This window comes from Xenopus tropicalis, chromosome 7 (genome assembly GCF_000004195.4).
Source record: "Xenopus tropicalis strain Nigerian chromosome 7, UCB_Xtro_10.0, whole genome shotgun sequence".
NCBI lineage: Eukaryota > Metazoa > Chordata > Amphibia > Anura > Pipidae > Xenopus > Xenopus tropicalis.
The window spans coordinates 63614593-63627516 of NC_030683.2; the positions used below are offsets into that span (position 1 = coordinate 63614593).

General features: G+C 36.7%; 1 protein-coding gene across 4 annotated transcripts in view; it reads left to right on the plus strand.

The window, feature by feature from the left end:
* Positions 1-12924, plus strand: part of ube4b (ubiquitination factor E4B) — a 92383-nt gene that overhangs the window by 26964 nt on the left and 52495 nt on the right. Inside the window, exons 6-8 of one of the 4 annotated variants that reach the window (XM_031906349.1) lie at positions 2989-3214; positions 7090-7467; positions 12057-12170. In XM_031906349.1, coding sequence (XP_031762209.1) covers positions 2989-3214; positions 7090-7467; positions 12057-12170 — 718 coding nt within the window. The remainder of the gene's footprint in view (positions 1-2988; positions 3215-7089; positions 7468-12056; positions 12171-12924) is intronic. The other 3 variants (XM_018095832.2, XM_018095833.2, XM_004916027.4) reach the window with 3 other exon arrangements.

Genomic DNA, 12924 nt, shown 5'->3' on the forward strand with positions numbered 1-12924 from the left:
TCATAACTATTAACATCAGATAGGCGATCAAGGGCCATTCGCTTATAATCAGACTTTTGATTATGATGACCACGTTACCACCTTTATCTGCAGGTTTAATTTCAATAGAATCACAGTTTCTGAGTTCATCAAGAGCCGACATTAATTCAGGAGTCATGTTACCACTCAAATCTGAGATTCTGATTTTCTTAATCTCAGTTGTTACTAGATTAACAAAAGCGTCTATATGAGAGTATGCAGTAAAGTTGGGGTTAATACACTCTGTTTCTTAATTGCCACTTGTTGGTCATGAACCCCTTCGTTCTGTAATGATTCAAGTATCTGCAAGGTTGGTAAGCCCCCTCGCTGGTTAAGCCCAATTTTCTCATCTCTCGATCATCCTTATTCTTAAAGTGATACTGACACAATAAAACGACTTTTCAAAATAATAATGTGCATCAAATGTTAGCTATAGGTCATGCTGACCATTTTTTGTTTAAACTTTTGCTTTTGCCAGTAAATGTTACCTTGAAGATTGAACCCAACTGTTTTACTGCCCGACTGCCACTTCTTTCCCTGTCTGTTATCTATCTCTTCACTGACATCACGTGACATAGGCGGGCCCTGCCCTTTTTTTTTTCCTTACTTCTAGGCAGTCCGTGCATTGCCTAAACAAGTGACCTGTTCCTCCTCACATCTGAACTGTGAGTTTGCGGTCTATTAATCATGCTGTTTATTATCTGCTCGTGCCTGTACGACCTGCAATGTCTCCCCTCTCCACATACTTTGATGCCGGACACAGCCCAGCCCCACAGACAACGGTGTCCTGCACGCTGATCTGAGAACCCACAGCCTCTAACTCTTTGCTGTCGGAGGTCAATTTGCGAGTCGGGCAAGCAGCAAGATTGTGATTGACTGCAGTTTTCAAACTGAGTGCATAGGAGGGGCTTTTAAACACCATCCGACTATTGCAGCACAAACATGGCAGCGCCCTCAGGCAGTTAAATAGGGGATAATACAGGAAATATAAGTGTAATAGCCAAGTAGTTTTACACTGAAATGAGAAAGCTAATACAATAATATAGCAATGAGAGGTTTAAAAAGCATTATGATTTTTGGTGTCAGTATTCCTTTAAAGAATTTGTGTAAAGCCAGTTTGCGAGCAAACAGATTAATATCTTTGACCCATTCAAATTTATTAATGTTCTTATTGGGAACAAAATTTAAATCTCTTTGTAGCTGTTCAATATGATGCTGATTGAGGGTAAAAGAAGATAAATTCACAATCTGTAGTTTATGGTCAGGGGCCATTACTCCATTAACTGTTGTTGTTATCTGTTCATCCTCCCTCTGGGTCTGTGATACCCCCATGTAGCTCTGATTGCTTGAATCCCCTCTCTCTACTCTCCTCTTCCTCTCCCCCTCCTTTAGCAATTTTTCATCTACTCCTTTTTACATTTTTTCATTTCTTCTTTTCTCACTATCTTTGACCTATTCAAAATGCGTGATTGTTATGATATCATTGCACGTCTCTCTTTTATAGTATATAAGACTGTATAATAGTGGCCACTGAATAGGCACTTTACTTTATTTCACTGTGTTTTCTTTTCTGCATTACTTTGATTGCCACGCTGCATCTTTGTAGAACAGCTTTGGTTACTCACATTGTGTATACTGTTGCATAAGATTTGTTACAATGTTGATATTTCTTCGTTAATGCAATAAATCCCTTGAGTTTTACATGTATATACCAGCCATTAGATGGCGCTTTGATTGACTTGATGTCTTCAGTAACACTATATATAGATCTAAAGGCTTGAGATCCATTCAATGATTGCTCCTGAAGCACGACAGTAGTGACGAAACGCATCGGGCGTGGGTGGAGCTAAGCATAGGGTAGCCTAGTTTGTGGAACTGGGTTAGAGCAGGCGGCTTCAAATAGCCGCAGACAGCAGTAGCGACTTGGTTTGGCGGGTTGTGGGGGGCATTGTGACAAGTGAGAGTGGGGGACGCGCTGTTATACGATCTAGCAGGCGCACCTCATTCGATTGTATGGGCGTAGTTACATTTCCTTAATAACACCAGCACACCCTCTCCTCTGTCTCTCTACCCCCTCCCTCCTTTTAGGACTTTGTCTGTGAACTTACCGTTTAAACAATGTGAAAATGTATGCAGTCGTACATAAGACTTATGTAATTAGGATAATATAATGATTCATATCAAACAACCATAAGGGCTCTGGCACACGGGGAGATTAGTCGCCCGTGACAAATCTCCCTTGTCGCGGGTGACTAATCTCCCCGAAATGCCATCCCACCGGCGGAAATGTAAATTGCTGGTGGGATGGCATACGCTTGCGGAAGTTGCCTTGAAAGGAAACATGCAGGAAGCAGCAGGAAGTGGGACTAGTGGGGTTTTGGGGGAATTTCTCAATAAATCAGTTAGACTGATATGTTCTTAATTATTATATGATATGTCTCCTTTAATTTTGTCTACCTTATTTGTTAAATTCATTGATTGTAACTTGATTCTTTTATCTTATAAGTTGTATCCTAACCTCTGGATTAATGCTCCACTTCACTCCACAGGTGCCCCCCACACCATTCGCTGTTGGTTCCTTTTTTGCATTGGTGCTTTTTAGATGCACCTCTCTTCAGACTATAACTTCATATTTCAGTTGTGTTTTGTGAAAAAAAATTAAATGTAATACAGTTGCTATAATGATATGGTAAAATATAAATGCTAATATTGTACAAGTCATTCTGATTTGAGAAAGCCAGTTGGATGACTGGTGAAATGTCTTCAAGAAAAAAAAAAAAAAAAACACAGCAAGTTCAGTTGATTGACTTATTACTATAGATATGCCATGACCTGGATGAATGAGAATCTTCACAAACAATGTGAATATTGCTTCATATTTAGATTGATTTTTAATCAATATGAATGTATTTCTGGAAGATGGGTTATAGCAATGCTCCTATTCTTTTTTGCCTCTTTCTTTTAAAACAGTGTACTCAAACTATAAGGATCTAATTAGTCAGATTTTAATGGAAGTCTTGATGATGTCCACTCATTCTAAAGATGACAACCCCTTTGCCAGCTTAACTGCCACATCGCAGCCAATTACAGTTGCACAGATACCTAACAGGAGTTTGATGTTAAACTCTGCATCCAAACCCGACACTAGTCCTATGTTCTGTAACTCTGGATCATTCAGTGCCAGCTCTCTATCTAGGTAAGTCCCTCTCTCCTAAAAACTTTTTTTTCTCTCAGATAACAAATCAGCCTCTTATATAAAAACCATGTTTTTTCCATAGTGCAGATCCTGAAGTGTTTGCTATATCCCCACATTAGTGCAGACTTTAAAGGACATGTCAACCCCCCAACCAAAAATTGTAGCAGAGACAAGCCTCACAAGCACTGTTCAAATACCTGCCACTCCTGTCCCTCAGAAGCAAACACTGAAGCTGCAGCGATCCCTTGGAGTTTCTCTCACTGCGGAGCTGTGTAACTCCCCCCTCCCTTCAGAATCTTCTTGTCTGCCTGGCGTGGTGCACATGCGCACTTCCAAGCCGTTTTAATAAGCATGCTCACTTGAGATGGATCTCTTCTCTACACAGCAGACGATTTACCTCTTTAACCACGCCCACTTCAGTCAATCCTTCAATGAGCCGATCGCATAGGCGGTTGCTATACTAACTCTGCCTTTGTAAACAAGAGTTCTCTGCTCCCTCTCTTAGAACACGTTGTTCTGACTGCAGGCAGGAAAGTTTAACCTTTAGGTGTTTACATCTTACAGGTAAATAAACTATTAAATGTATAACCAAAAATGATTGTAAAATTTTGGTATAGCAAAGTCCAGCAACTGGAAGAAAGTGTACCCCACAAAAAAAAAAGGAAAATAATTGACTGTTTAAAAAATTAAACTTTTACCTAGTATCAAAGATTGCACTAACATGCATTTTTTAATATTTTTTAAACTAATACCATTTTTTAAAATCCTAGTATTTGAAAAATAAGTAAAACAGATATGTCATGTGTTTCATATAATAAATTATTTTAAATATTTATGTGGCATATACAAATAAAACAAAAAGAAAACTTCAGTTGACATCCGAACTCCAAGGGATCGCTGCAGCTTCAGTGTTTGCTTCTGAGGGACAGGAGTGGCATGTATTTAAACAGTGCTGTGAGGCTTTTCTCTGCTAAAATGTTTGGTTGGGGGGTTGACATGTCCTTTAATATAATGCATAATGGAAAAGTTATTCTTAAACCTTTTTTGAAAATTCACTGAACTAATAGTTATGAATGCTGGTCAGAGATTCTTGTAACTAAGGGTTCTGTATATTTAGAGGTTTTAGGAGTTTATTCTGCCCCCCAGTTTTAAGCAGTTTGCGTACATTACTGCAGATTTATTATAAATCTTGCCAGGCATACATAGAGACACACTTAAAATGGTTGTTTACCTCTAAGCGTGTTCGAAAATCCAAAGGCTGCTCTATAAGCCACTTTTTATACCTGTTAAATAAATCCTTCTTCTGTCTCTGATCAGTTTTCTCAAGGGATGAGAGTGGCCTATTTTGAACCTGACACACTGAGAACTTCCTATATGCTTACATCATCATATCCAGGCTTTGCCCTTACATTTTTCCTATTGGACCAGTTCATTGGTTGCTTGTGCAATTTTCCTTGCTGCCTAAATTGAAAGGTCATTGGTTAGTTTCCCCCTTGCAATTGCATAGGCAAACTGACTCAGCATATCACAAATTTAACATACTTCTGTGCAGAAGTGAAGGATCAGCACAGGGATGATTTTGAGTTTGAATATCTCTTCAGCTGCACATTTTTTGTAAACTAAGTATATGTCAACGATTGTTCTATTAATGTGAATTGTTAGATTTGTGAATGTTGTACAAAGGTGAAAAACCCCTTTAAGTAGCTTGTGCAGTGTTTGCAAACATTACAGCTCACGTGATTCCATTTCCAGCGTCTAGAGGTCTGCAATATGCACTAGTGGTTTTAAGTACTGTCCATTATCAGTTTCTTAGTAGCAGCAGTTCCATTTTATATGGAAATGATTTCTTATAGCTAATTAGAGAGCCATATGTAATATCTGCATATCTCCACTTAAGTACTAAAACTTAATTTGAACACAGTCTCTTCTCTGTTATATGAATAAACACCAATACAAAATATTGGGCGTTACCAGAGAGAGAGGGATTTCTGAATCTAGTAAGAATATATTTTCCTTATATTCAGCCTATATATTCTGCATCTTTATTCAACCAATTAATAAAAAAAAACTGCTGAATTGAAACTCTGAGGGAATGTCCTTCTGTTTTTCTTCCTGGCCATATGCCATGGTGTATACAGAGGTAGGAAATGTGTTAACGGAAAACAAAGGATGTGTGTTGAAATATTAGTACCCTTGCCCAGACCGACCAGCTCTGTGCACTATTTGTTTTCATCAAAATTATGCCTAAACCATCCAGAAGTGAAAAGGACATTAAAGGTTGAAGGTTAACACTCATTTCTCACTAAAGTCTGGACCTAAAACATTTATTTTTTTCCCACCCCACCTCAGAAATAAAAACACTAAGAAAGCCAATTCAGGTGAATTGAATTTTGGAGTTAATATTTTTCTCCAGATTATCACCCAGCTTTGTTGATTTGTGGCAATTTTCTGTGGTATCCATGATAAGTAATTTACATAGTTACATACATAGGGTTGAAAAAGACCAGAGTCCAGCAGGTTCAACCCTTCCAAGTAAACCCAGCACACACAAACCTATACTGACCTATCTGTACACTCGCATACATAAACTATATACACAAACATTAATACTAATTGTAGTTATTAGCATTGCAATAGCCTTGAATACTATGCTTGTTCAAGAACTCATCCAGGCCCCTCTTAAAGGCATTAACAGAATCTGCCATTACAACATCACTAGGAAGGGCTAGTAACATCGCGTATTGTTTTGTAACACGTCTCTCCTAGTAATAATTGCTCCCGAGTGGTTGGGAATAAATTTATTTGTGTTTTGCCACCACAGATGAAGTTTTTTTTTTCTGTTTTTTTTTCTTTTCAAGCAACCTAGAGAGTGTTAAATAATGATACTAAGGGGTATATTTATCATGCTGTGTAAAAAGTGGAGTGAAGCATTACCGGTGATGTTGCCCAGGGCAACCAATCAGGAATTAGATTTCAACAGCTAGAAAATCAAAGCAAAGCATCTGATTGGCTACTATAAACAACATCACTGTGATGTTTTACTCCACTTTTTACACAGCATGATAAATATCATGCATTCAGTCTTTCTAGCATTTTAGTCTTTTATATTTAATACAATGAATTCTGTGTATCATCATGTATTGGTCAAATTTCTCATCATATATACCATTTCTAAAGAATTTTGTTACTTTAACTAGTAGTGTTAACAATATAATATGGTCTTAAAACATACTGGTCTTTTTGTGCTTTGCAGCACAGCTTAGTAAACAAGATAAATATTATATTTGTTGATTATAGTATAGTTTTGTCAACAGTACTTTTTGTGCCTTAAAACAACTTGAGTAGTACTTATGCAGAACATAATTTTTGCCTTTTTTTTAACTAAATAGAATCTATGTACATTTCATTCCTAATTAAGCTAAACATGGTGAACATCTTTAGTTAAAGTAATTCAGCTAAATGCAAGGAAGGTAGTAAAAGTAAAGCAAAACTGCTTTATTAAAAAAGGAAAAGGGAATTACTTGTAGGTACTCAAAGTGCTTTAAAGCAATCAGCCATTATAGGCACTCTAAATATGCTGAGACACCAGGAGATTAAGTGACTGTTCCAGGGCCACAAGCCACTGGGAATCAATCAGGTTCTCTTGCACTAGATCCCATATAAAGGGCTGATAATTTAACTCCGAGCCCAGAAAATTATTAAATTATTTTATTTTATATGCCAAAAGAATAGGCAAAGTATTTTCAGCATAATTCTATTTATTTTTCTCATATTGAAAATGTTGTATACTGCCCTTTTAAAACACATTAAAAGTTAATGTTGTTTTCTGATCTTCCATATTATATGTTCTACACATTTTTTTTCTTTTTGTCTAGTCTCTATGGTAGTAGTCCAGCTTCCTCTTACAGTCTGGCTTCTGGTATTCCTTTGTGTTGTTCACCTACCTTTCCACTTCCTAATACTCCTCAAACTACTGTGAGGGAATCTGTTCCTGGCAGCCCTCGCCTTGTGCATTCAAGCCCATCAGGACCACGTTATCACCCCTACATGATGACACATTCAAGACCTTTGCCCATTCCTTCCAACTTAAGGTCTTCGACTTCTTTAATGTATGTTTCATCAAGCCCTCAAGTTCTTTCCAGCAGCCCTCGAGCAGTGCTCTCCAGCTCACCTAGACAGAGACCAACCTCAGCTGCAAATTTTGTTGCATTTTCTCCCAGAATGTCCCCAAGAGAAATCCAGAATCCTACTAGGTATTTCCTCAATAGTGTGTGCATGCATTATTATTTTTTTTTTTTTTTTTTTTTTATAAAGGTTACTGACTTGCTGATGTGCAGTGTTTTTTACACTTACCCAGTACTAAGGGAGGGGAGGGTGCATGTGTGACATTTACTATAGCTATAGATGCTTTGGCCCCTTTTATCTGTATTCCCCTTCTAGACCGGAAAAATCCATTGTACGTGTAAACCATGTACTGTAATTTATTAGTGTTTTACTAGCTGCTTTGGCAGGTTTTGCCCAATAGCCAACACGCAGGAGCATTTGGTCCAAGAATGTAAAACCGGTGTTGCTAGCGGCAACAAAATATAAGGGAACCTCACAATTTGCTAAAGTAGCATGATGTGGGTTTTGTCATTAGTAGTTTTAAATATTATATGTACAGGCTCATTTACTAAAATTTGTCTTGAGTGCAGTAACCCATAGCAACCAGTCAAAAAATTTGAGGGATTTAACAAAATAAAAGAAACACACTGTGACGGTGCTTTGTGCTCCTGCACATACTCTTTCATCTAGTTTACAGAGTGTTTCTTGCAGATCTAAAAGCAACTCCATAGAAGTCTCTCTATAAAGTACATAGCTGAATGTTTGACAAAAAAAATAAATAAATTATATGTGTGTATATGTGTATTATATTATACATATTAAATAATATTAAAAGTCCAGGAATGGTGCACACAGAGAACTCCAGGTACTGCCTGGGTGCATGGTTAACATAACATAATTAGTAAGCACAAACAAACCGCACTCACAGGACTTGTATGAAGCAAAAAAATTGTGTTTAATTCAACGTTTCGGCTTAGACTCAAGTCGTTTTCAGGACACACAATTACTATGTCCAAAGAAAATACAGCAAGAAGAGGACCTGCACTCACAGGACTTATGAAGAAAAATATTTATTGCAATAAACACTGTTTTGAGTGCAGATCCTCTTCTTGCTGTATCTAATATAGCACCCCTAGGACTTTCCATAAAATTCAGTCTTGATTCCAACTTGCCATATGATCAACATTTCTGCTCAGGTCTAAAGCCTTTCTCAAGAAAAAACTAAAACATATTACGTTAATAGACAAATTATAATCCAGGAGTTTCCTAAATGTCCTATTCTATATATACTTCCGAAGGTGCACAAGGGCCCGTATCCCCCACCAATAGTATCAGCTAGGGATAGCATGTTGCATCCCTTGGGGTTGTACTCTGATCGTTGGTTGCAAGCGGTTGTTCAAAGTTCAACCACTTATTTGAAGATATTTGTTTGTTCTACTACACACAAAATATATTGAAGGAATTTGATGACATGTTGATGGGGGGGGGGGGGGCAGGAATTATACCAACTGTGACAGATGTGGAGAACAAATTAACCAGATGTGGGACAGATTCAGAGAATGGGTATATGAGGGAAGTGTTGGAAAGAGACCTTGATACACCCAGGTATTTGAAATGTTCCGAGCTTGGCAAAGCGAATGCATTTGTTCCCATCGGGTTAGAGAAGCTTTAGGACATAAGTGGAAAACTTGTGATATTGTGTCCTGGCTCCAATTGGTAAAATAGCCTTTTTATAAACAAAATCTGAATTTAGTCATTTCTTCTTCTTTTTACTACCAGAGTCTTAATTCAAATGTTGGCTGTTTTCCATGCAGATTGTGTAAAGTGCAATATTGATCCTAAGACCTGTGGCATTAAACTGTTTCATTATTTCCTATAGTTGTATAATAGGCCCTATAGAAAAATTAGAGGAAATCAAAATGTGTATATCCACTTATATTGCAGAAACACCTGTGCCAGAGGTATAGTGGGACTATATCATCACAAAATTTCATGTACCACTCATACCACTCATAAGGCCGGTGGTACATATCTGCTGGCATAGAAACACCTTAGCAGAAAAAGCCAATCTGCTTTTGGTCGGCACGTGTGGACACTGACCGGCACGGCATTACCTAATGTCACATACATGGGGTTAATTTTGGTGCGGTGTGACACTGGCCATAAGAAAATTAAGTGAAACTTTGATTTACTAACCAAAAGTAATTAATACTTTTGTGTTCAGTGCTAACAATCATTCAAAATATGAAAAATTAATTTCCTAGCTTAAAAATTGATACCAGTAAGTGTTCAGTGCTAGTTTAGATTATTATTTTATGATTAAACTAATTCAATCTGGTTTTTTTTTGTTTTGTTTTCTTGGGATTTAACAAAATAACAAACCCTTTTATATTGGTATTGGTTACACCTTTCCAAGCACATTATACTAGAGCAAATCAATAGAAAAAACAACTTGTTATGGTCAACATATAACGTTACCAGTGCCTTTCGTACGATAATTGGTGCGTGTATGATGGGAGATTAGTAGACCAATATCAAAAAAAAGTCTTGGACAACAGTCATCTCAGGGGTCAGGCAGGACTGAAAATTTTGATTGGGGAGCCTTTGAAGGTTCCTGAACATTGTAATGTTAATGCTGAATCATCAGATAGGGGTAAAGAATTCCTTTGTTTTTACATGCATATTTGACGATTGCGCTAGTGCGTTAGTGGAGCGGGTGAATGATCTTTTCTACAACCAGTGGTCATTGCAAAGATCGTAATTGTAGCATATATGGCCCTCTTAAAGAAAAAGTACTTAGTGCTTGAACAGATTACCCAATTAACTTTATAACAAAGCTTAGATGGATAAATTAAGAAACTAGAGCATGCAGGTCGCCTCAAATTGTGGTAGTATGTGACCGAAATTTTTTTTTCTGTGAGTGCTGAGAGAATTTATCTTTGTATGTACAATTTAACACACAGCACCCAGGCAGGTTTCTTCTTCAGGGTTGTGCCCTCCATTACTATGTGTTAATGAAACATAGTATAAATTAGCTAAGCATATTATTGGGATCAATTTTAAATATTGAAAGATAATTAATTTTATGGGACACTAAACAGTTTTTAACAGATGTTGGCACCAGACACGAATAAACCTAATTATCAATTAATTATTGGAATTGGCATTGTTCAAATTAATGTATTTTAACTTTACTTAATTACTAGAGATTAATTTGCTTACTATCTGATTAATTTAGCATGGTGTACATTTAGAATAGTGTTGAATAGGAAGGGGTTGCCATAAAGGGTTTTTTAATGGTTTCTACAAGATTTTGTGATTATTAAGGTTCAAATGAGCTTTAAGTAAAATAAAACTATTGCCAGTAACCCTCTCACAGGTTGCCTCAGCTCCTCTGCATGTGTTCTAATATCTGTGCAAACCTTGTAGAGGTGTGAGAACAACAAAATAATCTTAAGGGTAAAGGTTTAACTTCCAGGGAACCTTTTATCTGTGGGGTGAGGGCCCAAAGCTGTAAAAAAATAAGTATGTTTTTCTTTATACTTCATATCAACTGCTAGACATTAGTAGATCATCATGTTTTACGTGTTTGCTATGGGAATTGACAAAAAAGAAGACATTTTGGGGCAGAACTGTGGGAAACTCCTGGTGGCTTTTAGTCACTGTGCCTCATTCTGTTCTCTGTGCATACACAAATTAAAGCTAACTGAGTGTATTCATTTACATTTTATGTCCTAAAAATTCCATCGAATTGCTATCTGACTGTTCATGCTGTGTGCTTATATTTTGTGAAGATGAGAATGTTGTGCATGTGTGTTTTTCTTTAGTCTTACTAATAGTTACTGTAGCCGATCTGTATTAAAGCATCCATAGAAAAACTCATTTCAATTTGTAAGTTTTTTTCCTGGCCATTTTTATTTAGCATTTGTTATCCCAAAAGTCTGTTTATGATAATTAAATTGTTTTATTTTTTGTTTTTACCTTTTTTTTTTACCTTTTTCTTTCTTTTCTTTCTTTCTTTCCTTTTCTTTCCTTTTCTTTCCTTTCTTTCTATTCTTATTGATGCCTCATTACTTCCACATTAAACATTCATACAGAATAGCCAGTTAGAGACCCATATTTAGCTTTATGAAGAATTTTAAGTAGTCCCGACTATAATTCACTATCCCTATGCACTTTTGTTTTTGATGTGTGATCCTAGGCACCAACTAAAGGCCTTTTTTTCTTCCTTACCCTCTTGCAGTTTTGAAGGAACGAACAAACCAACCTTAATTCCATGCTAAATTTTCATGCTAAATTCACAAATTGCATTTAGTTGACTTTGTGAGAACATAACATGTTGCTAGAAGAGTGTAAAGAGGGACACATTTTTTGAGTATTTGGTTTCAGATAAAAAAAAGTAGAAGAGTAGCAGACATGGGGATTACATGCATGTCAGTTATAGTTTCTTTCATGAAGCCCTCTGATTGGATATATTGTATGAATATTAATTAGGGATTACCATAATGGAAACCTGAAAGTTAAAATTGAAAAGAGGCAAAAAAATATGTAGGAAATATTTTTTTTATAGCAGTAACCATTAAAGAAATTGGAAAGTTCTCTTTAGATCAAGTGCTTCTAGCAATATGCCTATCAAATAACATGGAAAATGCAGTTGTCTGTTGTGGTAGCAGAGTAAGTAATAACCAATTTATTGATTCCCCTTCTTTTTAATAACTTACTTTTCATATTATGGTAGTACATACGACAGCCATATGTCTCTTCTTTCCCTCACTTGTCCCGATGAGGCTGAGGGCAGCAGTGATGAAGAGAATCATGAAGAGGAATTTTCTTGTGTCCAGTTTGGTTCCAGGTATTAGTGGAATGCAGAATATATGGCATGCTTGCTTGTTAAGGTTTAAAAATTGCTTTAAACAAAGATACCTTTATGGCTTTAGAACATATCATTTTAGGCATCGTTATTGCAAGCCATATTAAGTACAATCCTTTGTTTATTTCGTAGAACCAACGCTATTTGCAAAAATCTTTTGTAAAGTTTTATAGGTAATCTATATTACTACTTGATTGTGCACTTTTCTGACTTTTAATCATCTGTGCCTGTATAATATTACTTAGTAGTCTTATGGTTCCTCAGTGTAGAAGGATGTTACGTGATGTAGTATGAGCTTGATCTTCAAATAATTTCAAATTGGCCTTGAGCATTATGTAGATATGTACTGTGTAGAAAAAAGCAGAAATAGAGACTACACTCAAAGAAAAATCAGCTGGGGAGCTTACCCCATTTATTATGCCAATGTACCATAAAAAAATCGACAGTGATTTTTTTTTTGGCATAATAAATGGGGTAAGCTCCCCAGCTGAATTTTGTTTGAGTGCAGTCTTCTGCTTTTTTTTTTTTGCAACTATTGAGGAAGAAGACCACATGGCTGTAGGGGAAGAAGCCAGATCTGCCCACAATGGAGCCTCTGAAAAACCTTTTGTTACCCCACTAATGAGTAATTCATTGTCCAGAGAGCTTGCTAGTGGGGTATGATCCTACTTGTAAAAACAAGTAGAATGTTTCAGTCTTTCAGTTTCAGGTGTTGCCCTGTTTAGTGCAAGAATTG